Genomic DNA, 22,917 nt, shown 5'->3' with positions numbered 1-22,917 from the left:
AGCAGAGACCCCCACCATTATACTGCAGCATCCAGGATGTGAGAAGGAGCAAAGGAGAGTGTGGCATCCCAAATGAGGCACCTTACCTCTAACCAAGGCACAGATGACAAGACCATCCGGTCTATTTCTACCACTTGCGAGAAACATTTTCAGGATGAGGGGACAGGAGTTTCGGCAAATTCACACATCTTTATTTCCTCATACGTTTTCACAAACTCTGTGAATTGCCCACCCCTACTCCAGGTAGTGTTTAGCCCCAACAAATTCCTATATAATTGTAATCTACACAATTTGAAGCATTTAAATACAAAATTGTGTGGTAAGTAGCTTGCTTATCAATCGCATAGTTCCCCAGTTCAGTTCCACTGCTTGGCACCTTGGGTAAGTTTCTTCTACTATAGCCTCGGGCCAGCCAAAGCCTTGTGAGTGGATTTGGATGATGGAAACTGTAAGAAGCCCGTTGTATATAGATATATACAGTTTTTAAGGTCTACCCCTAAATTTGGTAATGAAACCTATAGTAACACCTGGACTGAATGCCATTGCATCGTACCAAACACCTACTTTCCATCTTGGGTAAGAATCCAATACTGCAACGGTTGAGGGTTTCCAGGGCCCACAGCTTTTCAATATCTCGACACAAAACCAGAAAGATTTATTAAGCGTAGTGTTGGATGTGCTCTAACGATGTATTCAACTATTTATCTGAGATACTAAACGAACCCACAGCCCAGAGAAACACGAAGAAGAGCAGCTTGGTTCATCTAATTGCTTCATCAGAAGCAAATTGACACAGAGGAATAAGAAGCAAGCTGAAATAAACAAGCAAACAAAGATCAAAGACCTTGGATGCAATTAATAAACGAGAAGCAATCAAACATACATATTTAGGTACATATAAAAACCAAGTCAGCAAGTTTCAGTGTTGAATACATATTTATTTAACCACGTCACCTCCATAGGATTTCACAATCTTCTTCATGGAGTATATATTTTCAGAATGCAAGAAATTGTGTCTTCCTAAAAACCCAGTTACTCTAAAAGATGTTCACCTGGATTTCTCCACCGTCTGCTCTCATGATGCTGCACTGCCTCACACGTTTCTCCTCTTTTAGATTTCAGCTTTAATATCAATGGGCCTCTCGTGTGTGCTACATTCTGCTACACACACAACTATATTTATCTGCACATCACTGTTTCCACTCCTCACAATTGTCTAATCTAGTGGTTCCTAAAGTGGGAATATTTATGGTTATACAAATTATTTTCTACACAGAATTCTAACAAATACCTGTGCCCAGCAAAACTACGTTTATCCTTGGTAAGTGCTTACAAAAAGGGTTGGCATCATTAACAATACCTCAAAAAGGAACCCTGATGATTATGAATGTTACCAAGGGTTCATCATTTACTGACAATGCCCACAAGGAGAAAGGCTTTTAAAACGTCTGTTGCTGTGTGCTGCAAAGACATTTCATAAATAATACAGTCAAATTCTTGTATGGATAGATACATGTGCAGTTAAGTAACGTTTCTCAGAGAATGATTTACCACAGAAATCACACCTTAAAGGCCTCTATCCTGTATGAATACGTTTGTGAGAAGTTAATTGATAATTTTGAGAGAATGATTTACCACAGATAACACAGTGATATGGCTTCTCTCCTGTATGAACACGTTTGTGTTTAGTTAAGTCACCGCTATGAGAGATGGATTTACCACAAATATCACAGTGATATGTTTTCTCTCCTCTATGAACACGTTTGTGAGATGTTAAACTATCACTTCGAGAAAATGATTTACCACAGACATCACATTGATATGGTTTCTCTCCTGTGTGAATACGTTTGTGTACATTTAAGTTACTTCCGTCAGAGAATGATTTACCACAGATATCACAAGGAAATGGCTTATCTCCTGTGTGATTACGTTTGTGATTCATTAAGGCACTTCTATCAGAGTATGATTTCCCACAGACATCACACTCATATGGCTACTCACCTGTATGAATACGTATGTGTTTAGTTAAGTGATTGCTTAGAGAGAATGATTTACCACAGATATCACAGTGATACGGTTTCTCTCCTGTATGAATACGTTTATGAGAAGTTAATTGACAGTTTTGAGAGAATGATTTACCACAGATGTCACAGTGATATGGTTTCTCTCCTGTGTGAATACGTTTGTGTACAATTAAGTTACTTCCGTCAGAGTATGATTTACCACAGATATCACAGCAAAATGGCCTCTCACCTGTATGAATACGTTTGTGAACAGTTAATTGAAAGTTTAGAGAGAATGATTTACCACAGATATCACAGTGATATGGTGTCACCCCTGTATGAATACGTTTGTGAGAAGTCAATCGACAATTTTGAGAGAATGATTTACCACAGATATCACAGCAAAATGGCCACTCTCCTGTATGAATACGTTTGTGAGCAGTTAATTGACAGTTTTCAGAGAATGATTTACCACAGATATCACAGTGAAATGCTTTCTCTCCAGTGTGAATACGTCTGTGTCTATTTAAGCGACTGTTTGTAGGGAATGATTTACCACAGATATCACAAGGAAATGGCTTATCTCCTGTGTGATTACGTTTGTGATTCATTAGGCATTCTATCAGAGTATGATTTCCCACAGACATCACACTCATATGGCTTCTCACCTGTATGAATACGTATGTGTCTAGTTAAGTGATCGCTTAGAGAGAATGATTTACCACAGATATCACAGTGATACGGCTTTTCTCCTGTATGACTTCGTTTGTGTCCAACTAAACTACTGCTTACAGAGAAAGATTTACCACAGATATCACAGTGAAATGGTTTTTCCCTGTGTGAATGCGTTTGTGCGTAGTTAGGTTACTGTTTTCAGAGAATGATTTACCACAGACATCACAATAAATAGCTTCTCTCCTGTATGAATATGTCTGTGGCTAGTTAGGTAATTGCTGCTAGAGAATGATTTGCCACAGGTATCACAGTGAAATAGCTGCTCCCTGGTATAAAAACATCGGTGTTTAGCTAAGCAACTGCTTTCAGAGAATGATTCACCACAGATATTACAGTGATATGGTGTCTCACCTGTATGAACACGTTTGTGTACAATTAAGGCACTTCCGTTAGAGAATGATTTACCACAGATATCACAGTGAACTTGCTTCTCCCCTGTATGAATACGTTTGTGAGTAGTTAAACACTATTTTGACAGAATGATTTACCACAGATATCACACTGGAACGGTTTTTCTCCTGTGTGAGTACGCTTGTGTCTATCTAAGGCAGCACTTCTAGTGGTTGACTTACCACAGATATCACAACGATACAATGATTTTCGCATATTTTGCAGCATTTCTATGAGAATCAAAATAGAAACAATCCTTGGCCTTTCTCACCACATTAAAGTTTTACCCCTATCTTTATCCTTCTTTTTATAGTTTATTCCTTACAAATATTTTCAATGCAAACTTCAGATATCTAAAGATGCTACAAATTTAGAAAGTCATCAAAGAGTAACGAGAATGCAAAGCATCAGCTAATGAAATAGAAAAATGTTGCTATTAATCTCAGTTCAGAGCAAACATTTCATAGAATTTCTAACAAAGATTTATAGAAATAGGCTTCGATGCGTTCTGTGTAAACTTTTCCTCAAGACTTTAAAAGATGAAAAATGTTGAAGATGTATTCATTATAAAAGAAAATTTCTTTGATGCCAATGTCATCCGTAAATCTGAAATAATAAAGAAACAGAATTAGATAGAGAGGAAAGATCAAAAGAGAAATGTTACAACATTTCTTTATTAATTAACAAATGACATCATATAACATTGGGTGAAATGTAAAAATTTGTAAACTACAACTACTCTTTAACATTGTGTAACATTACTCATGCACGCACATATATACATATCTATATCTATCTACCTATATAAATTTATATGTGATGAGTTCAGGTTAGGCAGGAAATAATATTTTGATGTTTGGGGGGCTTCATTTTTGAGAACTCCCTGAAAAGATGTGGTTAGGGTCACAGAACAATGATATAAACATTTTTGCAATTTCAATTTTGGTAACTCCCCAAACAGAAAGGATCCCGCATTTTTGTAGTTATGCCCTAAATTTACTGACAAAATATACATTATTAAACGATTAAAGGACTCAAAAGAAAATTACACAAATCGGGTGTCGAAAGGGGAAATATCGTTTACCAAAAGGAAACCCGTTGTGAGGGAGGTCTTCCTGCTTGTCTTCAGGAATACTTAAAAAGCTGACAAATGTCTGTAGATATAGACTACCCTCCTATGGTTCAGTTTCTTGTCTTAGATATCACAGACCTCCGTTAACAAGTGTGCAACAAATGCTATGTAGATATATTTTCAGACTTACCATTAGAATACTTGTTGTTCACCAGGATCCTTTCTTGAAATCCAGTTTGTTTTTCCCACCATGGATAGTAGAAATGCGCACAATATTTGCTACAACACGCATACAAACAATTCGTGCTTTCGATCTAAGGTCCAAATGAAATATGAAGAAGGGCGAGCAAAGTTCCTCGATTGAAAGCTTTTTCCCCCTTTCCTGTAAAATAGGGATCAACCAACTAAAGCTGTGATCAAGAGAAATATTAAATCACAAATCAGGTAAGTCGCTTCGTGTTATTCATAGAGATCAACGTTCACCTGAACACGAGGTATTACTACATCTGATATAATTAGATTCGTCTTAATTAGAAGCACGTGTAGAAGCTGTTGATAATTATTCCCGCGTTTGAACGACACCGGTGTCATATATTAAAAGTCCCCAATATAACAAATAGAGACGTTAAAATTATATTAATTCACACCTTTAATTGCATCTCACCCAAGGTAAATGATAAAAACCTCATCCAGCTAAATAGTAATTACGTCTCAACAAGAGTGTCTGCGCATGGTCACTGAACCTGCTAAAAAAAGCAGCCAAATATTTCTGACATCATTACATCTTAGCATTAGAATGCATATAATCGTATGTTTGTTCATTAAACGGACATATGATTAGAAACACAGCAGGTGGTGTCCCTACGCCTTTATCAGGGGTCGCCAAACTTTTTCGACCATCGACCCTCAACTATAGCGAAGATCGAAACGGAGCTTCCCGGCTTTCAAATTCCTTTTTGTTTTTTTCCGGAATCCCATGTTTTGGATCTTTTCAATATCGTGGCCAGGACCCCAGATCTTTCTAGTTAACTAAATAATTTGAAATTTCGTGTACTCATAGAGTGGAACTAGTTTATTTGAGAAAAATCTATTTTATGACTTTAATCGTAGATTAAAACTGCGAATTTTAAGCAATGAGATTGCTTGTTTTCATATGTAAAACGTTACTGCGATCTGTTAGTGTGACGTTGAAAGCACTTTTGACGGAGTCTGCTCTCTCTTTGTAAGTCTGTCTGCCTCCCCCTCTCTTACTATATTACATTTATCTTGCTTGAACTCATTGAAATAAAACGTCGTCCTTTTTTTCTGTCTGTCTGTCCTTTTCTCTCTCTCTCTCTCCCTCTCTCTATCTCTCTATCTATCTATCTATTTATCTGTATATATGTATGTTCATATATGTATGTAAATATTTATGAAATAAATAAACACACATATTCGTGCGGATGTATTAAATATCTAAAATGTGTGAGCCTTATATAATTAAACTTATGATATATATATATATATATATACACATATATATATATATATGTGTGTGTGTGTGCGTGCGTGTAATGTATGTATAATTATATATATGCGTGTGCGAGCGTGTGTGTGTGTGTGTGTGTCTGTATGCGCGCGCGTGTGGTGTGTGTGTGTGTGTGTGTGATGAAAGGCAAAATCGACCTCGGCGGAATTTGAACTCAGAACGTAACGACAGACGAAATACGGCTACGCATTTCGCCCGGCGTGCTAACGTTTCTTTTCTGCCAGCTCTTTGCTTTTTTAATATTAAATTTCTTGCCTTTTGCACAAATAAATACAATAAGTGAAATGAAACGCATTAGCTTAGAAACGAAATCTTTGTTTACATTTAATTTAAGTGTTTAATACGGAGTAAATAAAATAAAGCCGAATGACGGAATATCATTGGTTAAAATTCTAATTATTAAACAACGTTAAACTTAGAAGTTCAATTCCGTTTTCATTCTGGTTTACAATTAAGTTTACTTTTGACACATTCTACCAGGATACGAAGTTTCAAATGTTTGGTTCAGTAGGAAAAATTTGAAAAAACTGGCTTCAGAATTGAAAAGATCCCATGTTTTTAGTCTATGAAAATTTCGATTCTGGAAAAGAATTTTTCAACAATCCCAACATCAAAATTTCAGTCCCATATCCCTTTCGTTCGCTTTTTCACTTTTCCCTGAAATAAAGGGGGAAGGGTTCCGTTTACGGCGGGGGGAAAGACAATGGACCGCACCCTCTTTCCGATGTTTTTTTTGTTTTGTTTTTACAGCAACCCACGATATCGAGTGCGGAGATTCCAAATCCGCATAAAAAAGTTTTTTTATCTCCCCACGCAATTTCTTAAATTTTCAACTAAAAACAAAATATTTCTGATGAAATATTTAGAAAAATAAGGAGATTACGATTCTGAAAAAAAACTGTAAATTCTAATTTTTCAAAATATACAAAACAAAAACAAAAATAAAACCCACCTCCTCCCCTGACCCGTAACAAGAAATGAAATGAAAGTGTTTTCTTCTATTAATTTTCACGCATGCATGAAATTATAAAATAGAAGCTGCACAAAGTGAGAGTCGGGTGGGGTGCAGGAGGCGATGCAGGTTGTGATGGGAATGGTGAGGAGAATAAGGGGAGGTAGAGAGGGGAGCTGGATGAAGAGCCTGCTTTTTCCATTAAATTCCAATATTAACAACCGCATAATTTCACTAAGAGAAAAAAAAACAAAACTTGGATTCTTGGGGTGAATCAAGTACCCTGACCTAATAAGATGCTTCACGTCCCTTATATTGGTTTGGAAAACAAGAAGGTAGGGTCACCCCTTCCCATTTCGGAATCATTTGATATTTTCGCGTTTTTATTTTCTTGAATGAATTCCTGTGACCTAATATGCTACAAAAACTCTTTTTGTTGTCCATAAAATTGGACACTGATTTTTTCACCTGCATGAAAAAAGTGGGGAACGCCCCCATTTTTTGTTAACCACAATAAGGGATTTGCAGCATATTGGGAGGTCAGGGTACTTGATTCCCTGCAAAAGAATCCAATTTTTTTCCTTACTGAAAACTTTGTAGATAAAGAGATCAATGGTGGTGGGGGGGCGAACATTCTAAGGCTTCTAGCTCACTCCATCCCGTTTTCGGTCGGACCCCAAACAGGTTTTGTAGCATATTAGGTCACAGGAATTCATTCAAGGAAGAAAATAAATTTCCAATGATTCCAAGATGGGAGTGTCCTCCCACTTTTCCAAACCAAAATAAGGGATTTGCAGCATATCAGGAGGTATTTCCTTTATCACAGCCGATGGTTGCATGCCAAAAGGTTTGATAGAACCTACTGAAGCAATCCAGCATCCTCACAGTATTACTACAAGTGACAGCGAGGCTAAGGTGTTAAGAAAAACCATGCACCCACACGGGCATCACATGCCAATGTTGACAAGAACTTCATAGATAATGGCCTAGTCCCTCTGAATGTCTCAAACACCACAAGGTAGAAGAGATAGTTCACTGTCAGGTCCCGATACCTCAGGGTTTTCTTCCATTCTGCTACGGAAGCAGAGACCCCGCCATTATACTGCAGCATCCAGGATGTGAGAAGGAGCAAAGGAGAGTGTGGCATCCCAAATGAGGCACCTTACCTCTAACCCAGGCACAGATGACAAGACCATCCGGTCTATTTCTACCACTTGCGAGAAACATTTTCAGGATGAGGGGACAGGAGTTTCGGCAAATTCACACATCTTTATTTCCTCATACGTTTTCACAAACTCTGTGAATTGCCCACCCCTACTCCAGGTAGTGTTTAGCCCCAACAAATTCCTATATAATTGTAATCTACACAATTTGAAGCATTTAAATACAAAATTGTGTGGTAAGTAGCTTGCTTATCAATCGCATAGTTCCCCAGTTCAGTTCCACTGCTTGGCACCTTCGGTAAGTTTCTTCTACTATAGCCTCGGGCCAGCCAAAGCCTTGTGAGTGGATTTGGATGATGGAAACTGTAAGAAGCCCGTGTATATAGATATATACAGTTTTTAAGATCCACCCCTAAATTTGGTAATGAAACTATAGTAACCCCTGGACTGAATGCCATTGCATCGTACCAAGCACCTACTTTCCATCTTGGGTAAGAATCCATACTGCAACGGTTTAGGGTTTCCAGGGCCACAGCTTTTCAATATCTCGACACAAAACCAGAAACATTTATTAAGCGTAGGGTTGGATGTGCTCTAACGATATATTCAACTTTTTATCTGAGATAACTAAACGAACCCACAGCCTAGAGAAACACAAAGAGCAGCTTTGTTCATCTAATTGCTTCATCAGAAGCAAATTGACCAGAGGAATAAGAAGCAAGCTGAAATAAACAAGCAAACAAAGATCAAAGACCTTGGATGCAATTAATAAACGAGAAGCAATCAAACATACATATTTAGGTACATATAAAAACCAAGTCAGCAAGTTTCAGTGTTGAATACATATTTATTTAACCACGTCAACTCCACACGATTTCACAATCTTCTTCATGGAGTATATATTTTCAGAATGCAAGAAATTGTGTCTTCCTAAAAACCCAGTTACTCTAAAAGATGTTCACCTGGATTTCTCCACCGTCTGCTCTCATGATGCTGCACTGCCTCACACGTTTCTCCTCTTTTAGATTTCAGCTTTAATATCAATGGGCCTCTCGTGTGTGCTATATTCTGCTACACACACAACTATATTTATCTGCACATCACTGTTTCCACTCCTCACAATTGTCTAATCTAGTGGTTCCTAAAGTGGGAATATTTATGGTTATACAAATTATTTTCTACACAGAATTCTAACAAATACTGTGCCCAGCAAAACTACGTTTATCCTTGGTAAGTGCTTACAAAAAAAGGGTTGGCATCATTAACAATACCTCAAAAAGGAACCCTGATGATTATGAATGTTACCAAGGGTTCATCATTTACTGACAATGCCCACAAGGACAAAGGCTTTTAAAACGTCTGTTGCTGTGTGCTGCAAAGACATTTCATAAATAATACAGTCAAATTCTTGTATGGATAGATACGTGCAGTTAAGTAACGTTTCTCAGAGAATGATTTACCACAGAAATCACACCTTAAAGGCCTCTATCCTGTATGAATACGTTTGTGAGAAGTTAATTGATAATTTTGAGAGAACGATTTACCACAGATAACACAGTGATATGGCTTCTCTCCTGTATGAACACGTTTGTGTTTAGTTAAGTCACTGCTATGAGAGATGGATTTACCACAAATATCACAGTGATATGGTTTCTCTCCTGTATGAATACGTTTATGAGAAGTTAATTGACAGTTTTGAGAGAATGATTTACCACAGATGTCACAGTGATATGGTTTCTCTCCTGTGTGAATACGTTTGTGTACAATTAAGTTACTTACTTCCGTCAGAGTATGATTACCACAGATATCACAGCAAATGGCCTCTCACCTGTATGAATACGTTTGTGAACAGTTAATTGGAAGTTTAGAGAGAATGATTTACCACAGATATCACAGTGATATGGTGTCACCCCTGTATGAATACGTTTGTGAGAAGTCAATCGACAATTTTGAGAGAATGATTTACCACAGATATCACAGCAAAATGGCCACTCTCCTGTATGAATACGTTTGTGAGCAGTTAATTGACAGTTTTCAGAGAATGATTTACCACAGATATCACAGTGAAATGGTTTCTCTCCAGTGTGAATACGTCTGTGTCTATTTAAGCGACTGTTTGTAGGGAATGATTTACCACAGATATCACAAGGAAATGGCTTATCTCCTGTGTGATTACGTTTGTGACTAATTAAGGCACTTCTATCAGAGTATGATTTCCCACAGACATCACACTCATATGGTTTCTCACCTGTATGAATACGTATGTGTTTAGTTAAACTGTTCTTTTCAGAGAATGATTTCCCACAGACATCACACTCATATGGCTTCTCACCTGTATGAATACGTATGTGTTTAGTTAAGTGATTGCTTAGAGAGAATGATTTACCACAGATATCACAGTGATACGGCTTTTCTCCTGTATGAGTTCGTTTGTGTCCAACTAAACTACTGCTTACAGAGAAAGATTTACCACAGATATCACAGTGAAATGGTTTTTCCCCTGTGTGAATGCGTTTGTGTGTAGTTAGGCTACTGTTTACAGGGAATGATTTACCACAGACATCACAATAAAATAGCTTCTCTCCTGTATGAATATGTCTGTGGCTAGTTAGGTAATTGCTGCTAGAGAATGATTTGCCACAGGTATCACAGTGAAATAGCTGCTCCCTGGTATAAAAACATCGGTGTTTAGCTAAGCAACTGCTTTCAGAGAATGATTCACCACAGATATTACAGTGATATGGTGTCTCACCTGTATGAACACGTTTGTGTACAATTAAGGCACTTACGTTAGAGAATGATTTACCACAGATATCACAGTGAACTTGCTTCTCCCCTGTACGAATACGTTTGTGAGTAGTTAACACACTATTTTGACAGAATGATTTACCACAGATATCACACTGGAACGGTTTTTCTCCTGTGTGAGTACGCTTGTGTCTATCTAATGCAAAACTTCCAGTGGTTGATTTACCACAGATATCACAACGATACAATGATTTTCGCATATTTTGCAGCATTTCTATGAGGAATCAAAATAGAAACAATCCTTGGCCTTTCTCACCACATTAAAGTTTTACCCCTATCTTTATCCTTCTTTTTATAGTTTATTCCTTACAAATATTTTCAATGCAAACTTCAGATATCTAAAGATGCTACAAATTTAGAAAGTCATCAAAGAGTAACGAGAATGCAAAGCATCAGCTAATGAAATAGAAAATGTTGCTATTAATCTCAGTTCAGAGCAAACATTTCATAGAATTTCTAACAAAGATTTATAGAAATAGGCTTCGATGCGTTCTGTGTAAACTTTTCCTCAAGACTTTAAAAGATGAAAAATGTTGAAGATGTATTCATTATAAAAGAAAATTTCTTTGATGCCAATGTCATCCGTAATCTGAAATAATAAAGAAACAGAATTAGAAAAGAGGAAAGATCAAAAGAGAAATGTTACAACATTTCTTTATTATTAACAAATGACATCATATACATTGGGTGAAATGTAAAAATTTGTAAACTACAACTACTCTTTAACATTGTGTAACATTACTCTCACGCACGCACATATATACATATCTATATCTATCTACCTATATAAATTTATATGTGATGAGTTCAGGTTAGGCAGGAAATAATATTTTGATGTTGGGGGGCTTCATTTTTGAGAACTCCCTGAAAAGATGTGGTTAGGGTCACAGAACAATGATATAAACATTTTTGCAATTTCAATTTTGGTAACTCCCCAAACAGAAAGGATCCCGCATTTCTGTAGTTATGCCCTAAATTTACTGACAAAATATACATTATTAAACGATTAAAGGACTCAAAAGAAAATTACACAAATCGGGTGTCGAAAGGGGAAATATCGTTTACCAAAAGGAAACCCGTTGTGAGGGAGGTCTTGTCTAAAAAGCTGACAAATGTCTGTAGATATAGACTACCCTCCTATGGTTCAGTTTCTTGTCTTAGATATCACACACCTCCGTTAACAAGTGTGCAACAAATGCTATGTAGATATATTTTCAGACTTACCATTAGAATACTTGTTGTTCACCAGGATCCTTTCTTGAAATCCAGTTTGTTTTACCCACCATGGATAGTAGAAATGCGCACAATATTTGCTACAACAGGCATACAAACAATTCGTGCTTTCGATCTAAGGTCCAAATGAAATATGAAGAAGGGCGAGCAAAGTTCCTCGATTGAAAGCTTTTTCCCCCCTTTCCTGTAAAATAGGGATCAACCAACTAAAGCTGTGATCAAGAGAAATGTTAAATCACAAATCATGTAAGTCGCTTCGTGTTATTCATAGAGATCAACGTTCACCTGAACACGAGGTATTACTACATCTGATATAATTAGATTAGATTCGTCTTAATTAGAAGCACGTGTAGAAGCTGTTGATAATTATTCCTTTATTCACCGCGTTTGAACGACACCGTTCATATATTAAAAGTCCCCAATATAACAAATAGAGACGTTAAAATTATATTAATCACACCTTTAATTGCATCTCACCCAAGGTAAATGATAAAAACCTCATGCAGCTAACGATTCTGCCAGCTCGCAGCGTTAAGATAGCAAAATATATCTGACGTCGTTTCAATAGCACTGAGAGGAAAAGGGGCTCAAATAGGGGTCAGCTTCTATCGCACTGCCATACAACATACGCATGCGCACTAAGATTGCTTCCGTTTATTTCTTCACTTCCCAATTTTTGCCTCCTTAATGAATTCCTTTTAATCAAGCACCATGCACAGTAATTAAGCATTTCTCGTCCACTGCACACGCTTTTATAATACATTTTTCAGCAATTCTATTCACAACTACCATACACACACACACGCAGTTATAACAACACTGTCCTTTATAAAACATTTCCGTAAGTATTCAACAATGAAAATATTTCATCTTTAGTCATTGTTGGCATTCTTTCGATATACTCGACAAAACCAAACCTTTCACTTCGGGTGTTTCCGTGGGTTGTGGAGTTTAGATATAACGAAATTATGCCAGCAATGTCTCGTTTTAAACTTGAAGAAAAAAAAAGCCACGCATATTTGGTTCTTATCTGTTTCATGGGTGGATGTAATTCCGCAAATTTCCAAGCAGAAACAGATCGGACTGTCATTTGCTTCCACGGAAATATCCGAAGTGAAGTGCTTTGATTTTGTCGAGTTATATATCGAAGGAATCCCATTTGTTTTGACGAAATCGATTCTTTGTGTCTGTCGTACCCTTTATCATGAAACTTGGCTGATTTGAGCGTGATTTGGCTGCTGTTTCTGGCTACGAAACCTATTTTGGTGACCGTCAATCGTTGCCGTGCGTTTTTTTTGTTTTTGATTTAGTTTGAGAAATATTTTGTATTACACTTCAGTCACCCTATTTTAATTTGGTTTCGACCCGAGCAAAAAAAAAAAAAAAATATATATATATATTATAATGTTAACACAATGTGAAGGTGTATCTCTAGTTTACAAATGTGTATGCTTCTGTTATGTAGATTTTTAGTAAATTAAAATGTTCAGTCGTTAAGTAATATTTGTTCTCCTGCAATTAATCTCTATAGAAATAGAATGGAATAACTTTTCCACTATTAAATCTCTGATTTTCAATTGCCTCTGTATTTTAATTAATCTGTGTTCTTCTTATTTTCAGAATAACAGATGACATTGGCATAACAGAAGAGGAACCTTCAAAACCATTCTATCTTTTTTAAAGACTGAATGTAAATGTTATATGGGAAGAGACAGCTACCACTGTTTCTATGAATTCATTGTAAAATTCCAAAGACATTTTGCTCTGAACTGAGATTATCAACAAACTTCTGCCGTATCTGGAGTGTATACAAAGTGAGTTTGTGTGCTCTAATTAAACTTGGATAAATTTCATAGAGATTGTAGATAAAGGTAACATTGAAACAGAAATGCAGCAGCAGAAAAAGTTGTAAAGAATAAACAATAGAAATAGAATCAACAAGAATATATAGAAATATAGAAATATTTTGATTTGAGAAGGAAAAGTATTGCAAAACATCACAAACTTAAATTGATTTTTTCTTGAAGACATGCCTAAAGATAAAGGAAAACCATCGTGTGAAAAGTCATTCTCCCAGAAAGGTAACCAGTTTAAACACAAGCGTATTCATACAGGGAAGAAACAATATGGATGTGATATCTGTGGGAAATCATTCTATCGAAATGATCACTTAACAGACCACCAGCGTGTACATACAGGAGAGAAGCCATATGGATGTGATATCTGTGGCAAATCATTCTCTCAGAATGGATACCTAACTAAACACAAACGTATTCACACAGGAGAGAAACCATATCCCTGTGATATCTGTGGTAAATCATTCTCTCAGAATGGACACCTGACTAGACACAAACGTACTCACACAAGAGAGAAACAATATCACTGTGATATCTGTGGTAAATCATTCTTTGAAAGTGAGCAGTTAACTAAACACAAACGTATTCACACAGGAGAGAAACAATATCACTGTGATATCTGTGGCAAATCATTCTCTCAGAATGGATACCTAACTAAACACAAACGTATTCACACAGGAGAGAAACAATATCACTGTGATATCTGTGGTAAATCATTCTCTCAGAATGGACACCTGACTAGACACAAACGTACTCACACAGGAGAGAAACAATATCACTGTGATATCTGTGGCAAATCATTCTCTCAGAATGGATACCTAACTAAACACAAACGTATTCACACAGGAGAGAAACCATATCACTGTGATATCTGTGGCAAATCATTCCCTCAGAATGGACACCTGACTAGACACAAACGTACTCATACAGGAGAAAAGCCATATCACTGTGATGTTTGTGGTAAATCATTCTTTGGAGGGAGTGCTTTATATATTCACAAGCGTATTCATACAGGAGAGAAGCCATATCAATGTGTTATCTGTGGTAAATCATTCTCAGTACATGGTAGTCTAGCATCTCACCAACGTGTTCATACTGGAGAGAAGCCATATCGCTGTGATATCTGTGGTAAATCATTCACTCATACTTCTGCTCTAACTGAACACAAACGTATTCATACAGGAGAGAAACCATATCAGTGTGGAATTTGTGGTAAATCTTTCACCCGAAATACTAGATTAACTTTTCACAAACGTATTCATACAGGAGAGAAGCCATATCAGTGTGATATCTGTAGTAAATCATTCTCTCGACTTGAATACTTCACTGCACACAAGTCTTTACATACTGGAGAAAAGCCATATCAGTGCAACATCTGTGGTAAAACATTCACTGTAGGTTCTAACTTACGAGCACACAAACGTATTCATACAGGAGAGAAACCTTTTCACTGTGATGTCTGTGGTAAATCATTCCATAAAAGTAATGCCTTAAAAGCACATAAGCGTATTCATTCAGGAGAGAGGCCATATAACTGCGATATCTGTGGTAAATCATTCTGTCAAAATGGTGCCTTAAAAGTACATAAGCGTATTCATACAGGAGAGAGGCCATACATTTGTGATATTTGTGGTATATCATTTCCTCAAAATATTAACTTAACTAAGCACAAACGTATTCATACAGGAGAGAAGCCATATCGCTGTAATATCTGTGGTAAATCGTTCTCTCAAAGCAGTGTTTTGAATTATCACAAACGTATTCATACAGGAGAGAAGCCATACCAATGTGATATCTGCAATAAATCTTTCTCTCGGAATGACAGGTTGACTACTCATTGGCGTACTCATACAGGAGAGAAGCCATTTAAGTGTGATGTTTGTAAGAAGTCATTCTCTGACAGTAGTAAGTTAATAATACACAAGTATATTCACACAGAAAAGAAGCCATACCAGTGTGATATTTGTGGTAAATCATTCTCTCAAAGTAATAATTTGATGACACACAGGCGTATTCACACAGGAGAGAAGCCATATCAGTGCAATATCTGTGGTAAATCATTCTCTTTTAGTAGTAACTTAACAATACATAAACGTATTCATACAGGAGAGAAACCATAGTGCAATATCTGTGGTAAATCATTCTCTTTTAGTAGTAACTTAACAATACATAAACGTACTCATACAGGAGAGAAACCATATAAATGTGATATTTGTAGCAAATCATCTTCTCAACTTAGTAATTTAAGAGTCCACAAATGTGTTCATACAGGATAGAAACCACATCACTCATCATCATCATCATCATCATTGTTTAATGTCCGCTTTCCATGCTAATTGGGTTGGACGATTTTGACTGAGGGCTGGCGAACCAGATGGCTGCACCAACCTCCAATCTGATCTAGCACGGTTTCTACAGCTGGGTCCCCTTCCTAATGCCAACCACTCCGAGAGTGTAGTGTGTGCCTTTATGTGCCAGCGGCACGGGCGCCAGTCAGGAGTTACTGACAATGACCTCGCTCAGATCTCTTTACACAGGTGTGCCAGTGAAGCGACATTGGTAACGATCACACTCGAATGGGGCCCTTTTACATGCCACGGGTACAGAAGCCAATTTGTGGTAAGTCATTCTCTCAACATCATGACTTAAGCGATTGTAAATGTATCCAGATGAAAGTGAGAGGCGGTTGGATGGAACCTACACTCGCCTCCTTATGAGAGCTCAAAATCTCTCGTGGAAGCGCCATCCAACCAAAATGCAAATATATGGGAAACTACCACCTGTATCATCTCTTGTGAAGGGTAGGAGAGTCCAGTTTGCTGGACATGTGTAGAGCTGAAAAAGAAGTAATTTCTACTCTCTCCTCTGGAAGCATCTACTCGCAATACCAGAGGTCGCACACTCTCCTACCCTGATGTAATCTCCAGGGATACAGGCATCCAGCAACAGGACCTCCGTAATGCTATGATGGACCGTGAAGTCTGGCGTAACATAGTAAATTCCATTGTCTCGACCATGGTCGAACAATGATGATGATGTAACTATCAGTGTGGAACTTCTTAACAACCACAAACATTTTAAGTACCCACCTGAAGTGAGGTGGGCTTAGCTTTGTGAACTTTACCCATGACAACAACCAAGCCACCCATCATTGGCTCTCTTTCTGAGGTTGTCTTTTACAGCTGTTTGAACTTTTAAGTTGCCAACCTTTTTTTAGTTACTGCTTACCACATGAAGGAATATGGTTTAGTGTCAAATTTCTTTCTTCCTATGAAAATTTAAAACCAAACACCGTCTTCTATAATTAAATGTATGTACATTGGAAAAGAAATATAACAGTGTGTGATAAGAGCCTTCCCACACTCTATGTTTTATATTAACTCAACTAAATACTGTTGAGATAACTTACCTCTGTAATAGTTTTAATAAAAGCAATTTCCTCCAGATTTTGAATTTGTTTTGAGTGTGTTGAAATCAATATTGTTATATTTGGGAAGAATCAATTGGTAAAGTCTATAAACACACTGGTTATTGTTCACCTATTCTTCTTGTTTCAGTCATTTGACTGTGGCCATGCTGGAGCACCAACTTAGGGGATTTTGGTCGAACAAATCGCCCCCCAGGACTTATTCTTTGTAAGCCTAGTAATTATCTTATTGCCCTGATTTGCTGAACCGCTAAGTTATGGAGACATAAGCACACTGTCAGTTGTCAGGTGGTGGTGGTGGGGACAAACAGATGCAAACACACGAATACACACACACACACATATATATATATATACATACATATATATATACTGGGGATCTGGGACCCCCTTCGGTCACGACACTGACCATGGGATTGCACCTAGAAAGTTACTCTCCTAGTCACAAGTCTGGGCAAGGTGGTTTTATGGAAGACCAGCAGTCGCCCATGCATACCGGCCTCCCCTCTCCACGCCACCAGTGTTATCCAAGGGAAAGGCAAAGGGGCCAATACAGCTTGGCACCCGTGACGTCGCAACTCATTTCTACAGCTGAGTGAACTGGAGCAACGTGGAATAAAGTGTCTTGCTCAAGAACACAACACGCAGCCCGGTCCAGGATTCGAACTCACAACCTCACGATCGTAACTCGACGCTCTAAACCCCTGAGCCATGCGCCTTCACATATATTATATATATATATGTATATATATATATATACATATATATATATATATATAATATATAATCTATATATATATATTCATATATATATATATATATATATATATATATTCTATATATTATATATATATATATATATATATATATTCATATATACATATATATATTAACACATATATAATATATATATATATATACATATACATATATATACAGAGATCAGTGACGATACTGTAAAGTATACAAGACACCTCAATATGGCTAACCACAAAGTGGGGGTGTTACTGTAGCTTTTTAGCCCCAGGAGATCATCGTCTCCAGCTGGCTTTAGACACCTTTTCAGTGCCCTTGAAGTATTAGTTAGTTAGTTAGTTAGTTAATTTGGCTCAAAAGCAAATAGCAAGGCCAAGTAGGGGGACATGGAGTTAAGTACAGGGTGGTGTTCATGTAAAGAGTTCAGGCCACTTGAGGTCAAGGGAGACTTGAACAAAGCGGTCGTCGGCATCTTCACCATCTCGTCTGGCAGCTGTTCCACGGGATCCGCAACCCGGACGGAGAAAGCTCCTCTCCTTCGATTGAGATGAAATCGTCGCAGGTAGAGCTTTTCGGAATGACCCCCGCAGCCGACGCTCTGGAGCAGGAGTGAAGAACAGCTCTTTCGAGAGGTTCACTTTTCCGCTTATGATGTTGCGGGCGAGAATGAGATCTCCACGCGGCGGCGTTTTTCAAGAGAATAAAGTCGAGCGTCCTCAGCCTTTCTTCATAGGACAAGTTTTGAGACCATGAACCATGCGGGGTAGCCAGCTTATGGACTCTTTCGAGATGCTGTATGTCTTTGAGGAGATAAGGAGAAGAGGCTTGAATCCCGTATTCCAATATGGGTCTCACCAGCGTGACATAGAGTGGTAGGAATATGGCTGCTGTGAGCATTCCGAATGACCGTCGAATCAAGAACAGAATTCCGCGTGCTTTGCAAGGGAGGCCATCCCTTCCTCGCAAGCCTGAGTGATACGCACCGGACCGGTTTCGAGATTATTGTCTCTTATCAACAGGCGGTAACCACCAGGTCACAATGAACGACAAGGCCTGCTTTGCAAATATATAAGAGTTTTTCTAGTGACGTCTGCCACTGATTTCGAAAAACTGACTGTAAGCATTATGAAATCTCAGAGCGAGATGTAAACAGTAACTGCTCGTGGGGCTAAAAAGCTACAGTAACTCCCCCACTTTGTGGTTAGCCAAATTGAGATGGCTTTTATACATTACATTGTCGAGCGGTTACTGTTTACATCTCGCTCTGAGATTTAATAGTGATGATACTGCTGTACAATTAAGGCGTTAGCAATAAATATGCAAACTAGAAAATATTGCTTCCTACCGTATAATCCGAATGTGCCTATATAGGTGCAGACTTGGCTGTGTGGTAAGAAGCTTGCTTCCCAACCACATGGTTCTGGGTTCAGTTCCACTGCATGCCACCTTCAGCACCTGTCTTCCACTATGGCCTCGGGCCTACCAAGAACTTGTGAGTGGATTTGGTAGACAGAAGCTGAAGAAAAGCCCGTTGTACATCATCATACATACATACATACATATATAATATATATTACACATGTATATACATATACATATATACATATATATATATATATATATATATATATATAACATATATACCATATATATACATATATTTATATACATATACATATATATATACATATACATATCTATAATATATATATATATATATATATATATATATATTATACATACATATACAGTTGCGCGGCCAAAATGTTCAGAACGGCATTGTTTTCGTCAGAAAAGTAGGTATAAGTTTTTATCAAAGTTGTTTTATATTCTATAATTTTCACAGACAATAAATACAATATCAATTGTTATAATCTAGGATTTTGGTGTCATTTGAGAGGATAATACAAAATTTATGGATGATTTAGTGATTTACTGCAAAACCCATGGCGGCCAAAATGATCAGAACGCTTGAAAAAATAACAAAATAATAAAAAATGACAGAGAATACTGGAATTATTTAATATTTAGTGTGAAGCCCTTTAGCTTCAATCACACTCTGACATCTTCGACTGCATGAGGAAATTAAATTTTCAATTTCTTGCTGGGTGATCTTATTCCATTCTTCCTGAAGGGCATTCCATAATTGCCCAGTTGTTTTAGGATTTTTGGCTTTCGAACGTTCTCCTAGAATATTCCACATTTTCAATAGGATTGAGATCTGGGCTTTGAGCTGGCCAATCCATAACAATAACCTTTTCAGCCTTGAGGAAGTTCATGACCACATTAGCCTTGTGACATGGGGCATTGTCCTGCATGAATATGGGTAGTCGCTTAGTTGAATTTCTCAGCACAGGCAAGACATGATCTTTTACAAGTTGTTTATAAACTCCTGCATTTCCTTCCATGTAATCGCAACAAAGGCCCCCACCACACCATCTCCAGATATCATTCCCCAAGCCATGACACTTCCTCCACCGAATTTAACACTAGTCTTAAGGCATTTAGGCAACAATTTTCACCTACTTTCTACGAACGTACCTTTTCCCATCTGAGCCAAATAGCATAAACTTAGATTCATCACTGAAATGCACCGTTTTGCCATTTTTCTTGAGATCATAACACATGTTCGGTTTGCAAAGGTAAGACGACACTTTTATTCTGGAGCTGATCAGTGGCTTCACTCAGGTGCTCTTGCTTGTAGGTCATGTTCAACTAAACGGACGAGGCACAGTTTTTTCGAGATAAAGTTTTCTTCAATCATGCTCATTTTCCGAGAAACAGCAGCAGCAGTTTTAAATCTGTCCTTTTTAAAACCAACTTTACCATACATGATCTTCTCTCTTGGTCGTTTTTCTTGGCCTACCTGTAAACTTTCCTGCTTCACACGAACCACAATCATCGTAGACCTTAAGAATACCGTGTACAACACTTTTTAACTTGTTAACAATCTTTGCAATAGATCCAATACTTACATTATCCTCCTTCGAAGCTTAATAATCTGCTGACGAACTGGTAACGGAGTAAGTGGCATTATATTAACAAATTACATACACTGCAAATATTCTTACTAATGTTTAGTAAACGAACCGTCACGTAACAAATTCAAAAACATTAGAGTTGCCAGTTACATATACTAAACCACTGAGTAAAAAGCAACCGTTCTGATCATTTTGGCCGCCATGGGTTTTGCAGTAAATCACTAATCATCATAACTTTTGTATTATCCTCTCAAATTACACAAAGTCAGGCAATAACAATTATATCGTATTTATGTCTGTGAAAATTATAGAATATAAACAACTTTGATAAAAATTATATCGACTGTTTCGGACGAAACAATGCCGTTCAGACATTTTGGCCACAACTGTCTATATAGGGTATGTATAGATATATATGTATATATATATATATATTATATATATATTCTACATATATAAGATATATATACCATAATAATTACATAGTATACATACTATATACATATATATATATAATATACATATATAATATATATCCATAATTAAGATATATAATATATGTATATATATATATAATCATATAATTATATATATATATACATATATGTATATATATATACATATATATATATAATAGACATATTATATATATATACATATAATATATATATATATACATATATATAATATACATATATATATATCATATATACATCTATATATATATACATATATATATAATATATATATATATATATATATATTATATATATATATATAATATATATATATATACATATATATATATACATATATATATATATACATATATATATATACACTATATATATAATACATATATATACTATACATTATATTCTACAATAAATATAGAGAGTGGTCACTATATGGCTCACTCTAGCACCAGTTAACCAAAAGGTTTCAACACACAAAATACATTTTTCCCATGAAAGTCAGTACGATGTTATCTCACACGGACAGGGCAAATAAAAAAATCACAAAAATACAGATTATTTTGGGCACAATTGTTTCGCTATTAATGAATTAAATGTAATTTACTTACAAAAAAATCCACTTGTAGCTCGTCAGCCAAAACTATCTGGATGAAATCCACTCAATCACACGCCAGATTTTACATAACGATAATACGCGTGTGGTTCATTGATTACATCCGACGTTATAATTCAAATTCCCCAGCTAACAGGATGTATCAATTGAACCACACGCGTATTTATCGTTATGGTAAAACTGGCGTGTGATTGAGTGGATTTCATCCAGATGTTGTTGGCTGACGAGCTCAAAGTGGATTTTTTTGTAAGTAAAATTACATTTAATTCATTAATAGCGAAACAATTGTCCCAATAATCTGTATTTTTGTTATTTTTTATTTGCCCTGTCCGGGTTAGCTAACAATCGTACTGACTTCATGGGAAACAGTAATTTTTTGTGTTGAAACTTTTGATTAACGGTGCTAGAGTGAGCCATATAGTGCCACTCTCTTATATTTATTTGTAAAAATATATAATATATTATAAAAATATTATAATAATCCAGTTTCGCGAGCACTAGGGCCACTTGGTGTTGAATAGATATCTATTAATTAGTATCTTATTCTCTCACCCTTATTAAATTACAGATATATATAGATAAATATATATATATATACATATATATATATATACATATCTATATATAGACATATATATATATACTATATATATATATACATATAAATACATATATATACATCTATTATATATATATATGATATATATTATATACAATACACAGATATATAGATACATACACATATATATATATTTTATACATACATAATAGATATATATATATATACATACTATAATATATATATATATATACAACATATATATATATATATATATATACCTTACATATAGAATATATATATATACATACATATATATATATATATATACTCAATTATATATATATATACATACATATATATAT

At 36.3% G+C, this 22,917-nt stretch overlaps 1 protein-coding gene across 1 annotated transcript in view; it reads left to right on the top strand.

The window, feature by feature from the left end:
* The first annotated feature begins 13,913 nt into the window (after positions 1-13,913).
* LOC115226421 (zinc finger protein 493-like) overlaps positions 13,914-22,917 on the top strand; it is a 56,522-nt gene continuing 47,518 nt past the window's right edge. Inside the window, exons 1-2 of the mRNA XM_036515157.1 lie at positions 13,914-14,072; positions 14,949-15,792. Of these exons, the coding sequence (XP_036371050.1) occupies positions 13,914-14,072; positions 14,949-15,792 (1,003 nt within the window). The remainder of the gene's footprint in view (positions 14,073-14,948; positions 15,793-22,917) is intronic.

This window comes from Octopus sinensis, linkage group LG30 (assembly GCF_006345805.1).
Source record: "Octopus sinensis linkage group LG30, ASM634580v1, whole genome shotgun sequence".
NCBI classification, from domain to species: Eukaryota; Metazoa; Mollusca; class Cephalopoda; order Octopoda; family Octopodidae; genus Octopus; species Octopus sinensis.
The sequence above is the reverse complement of the archived record's forward strand: the minus strand, read 5'-3'. Positions and strand labels throughout refer to the sequence as shown.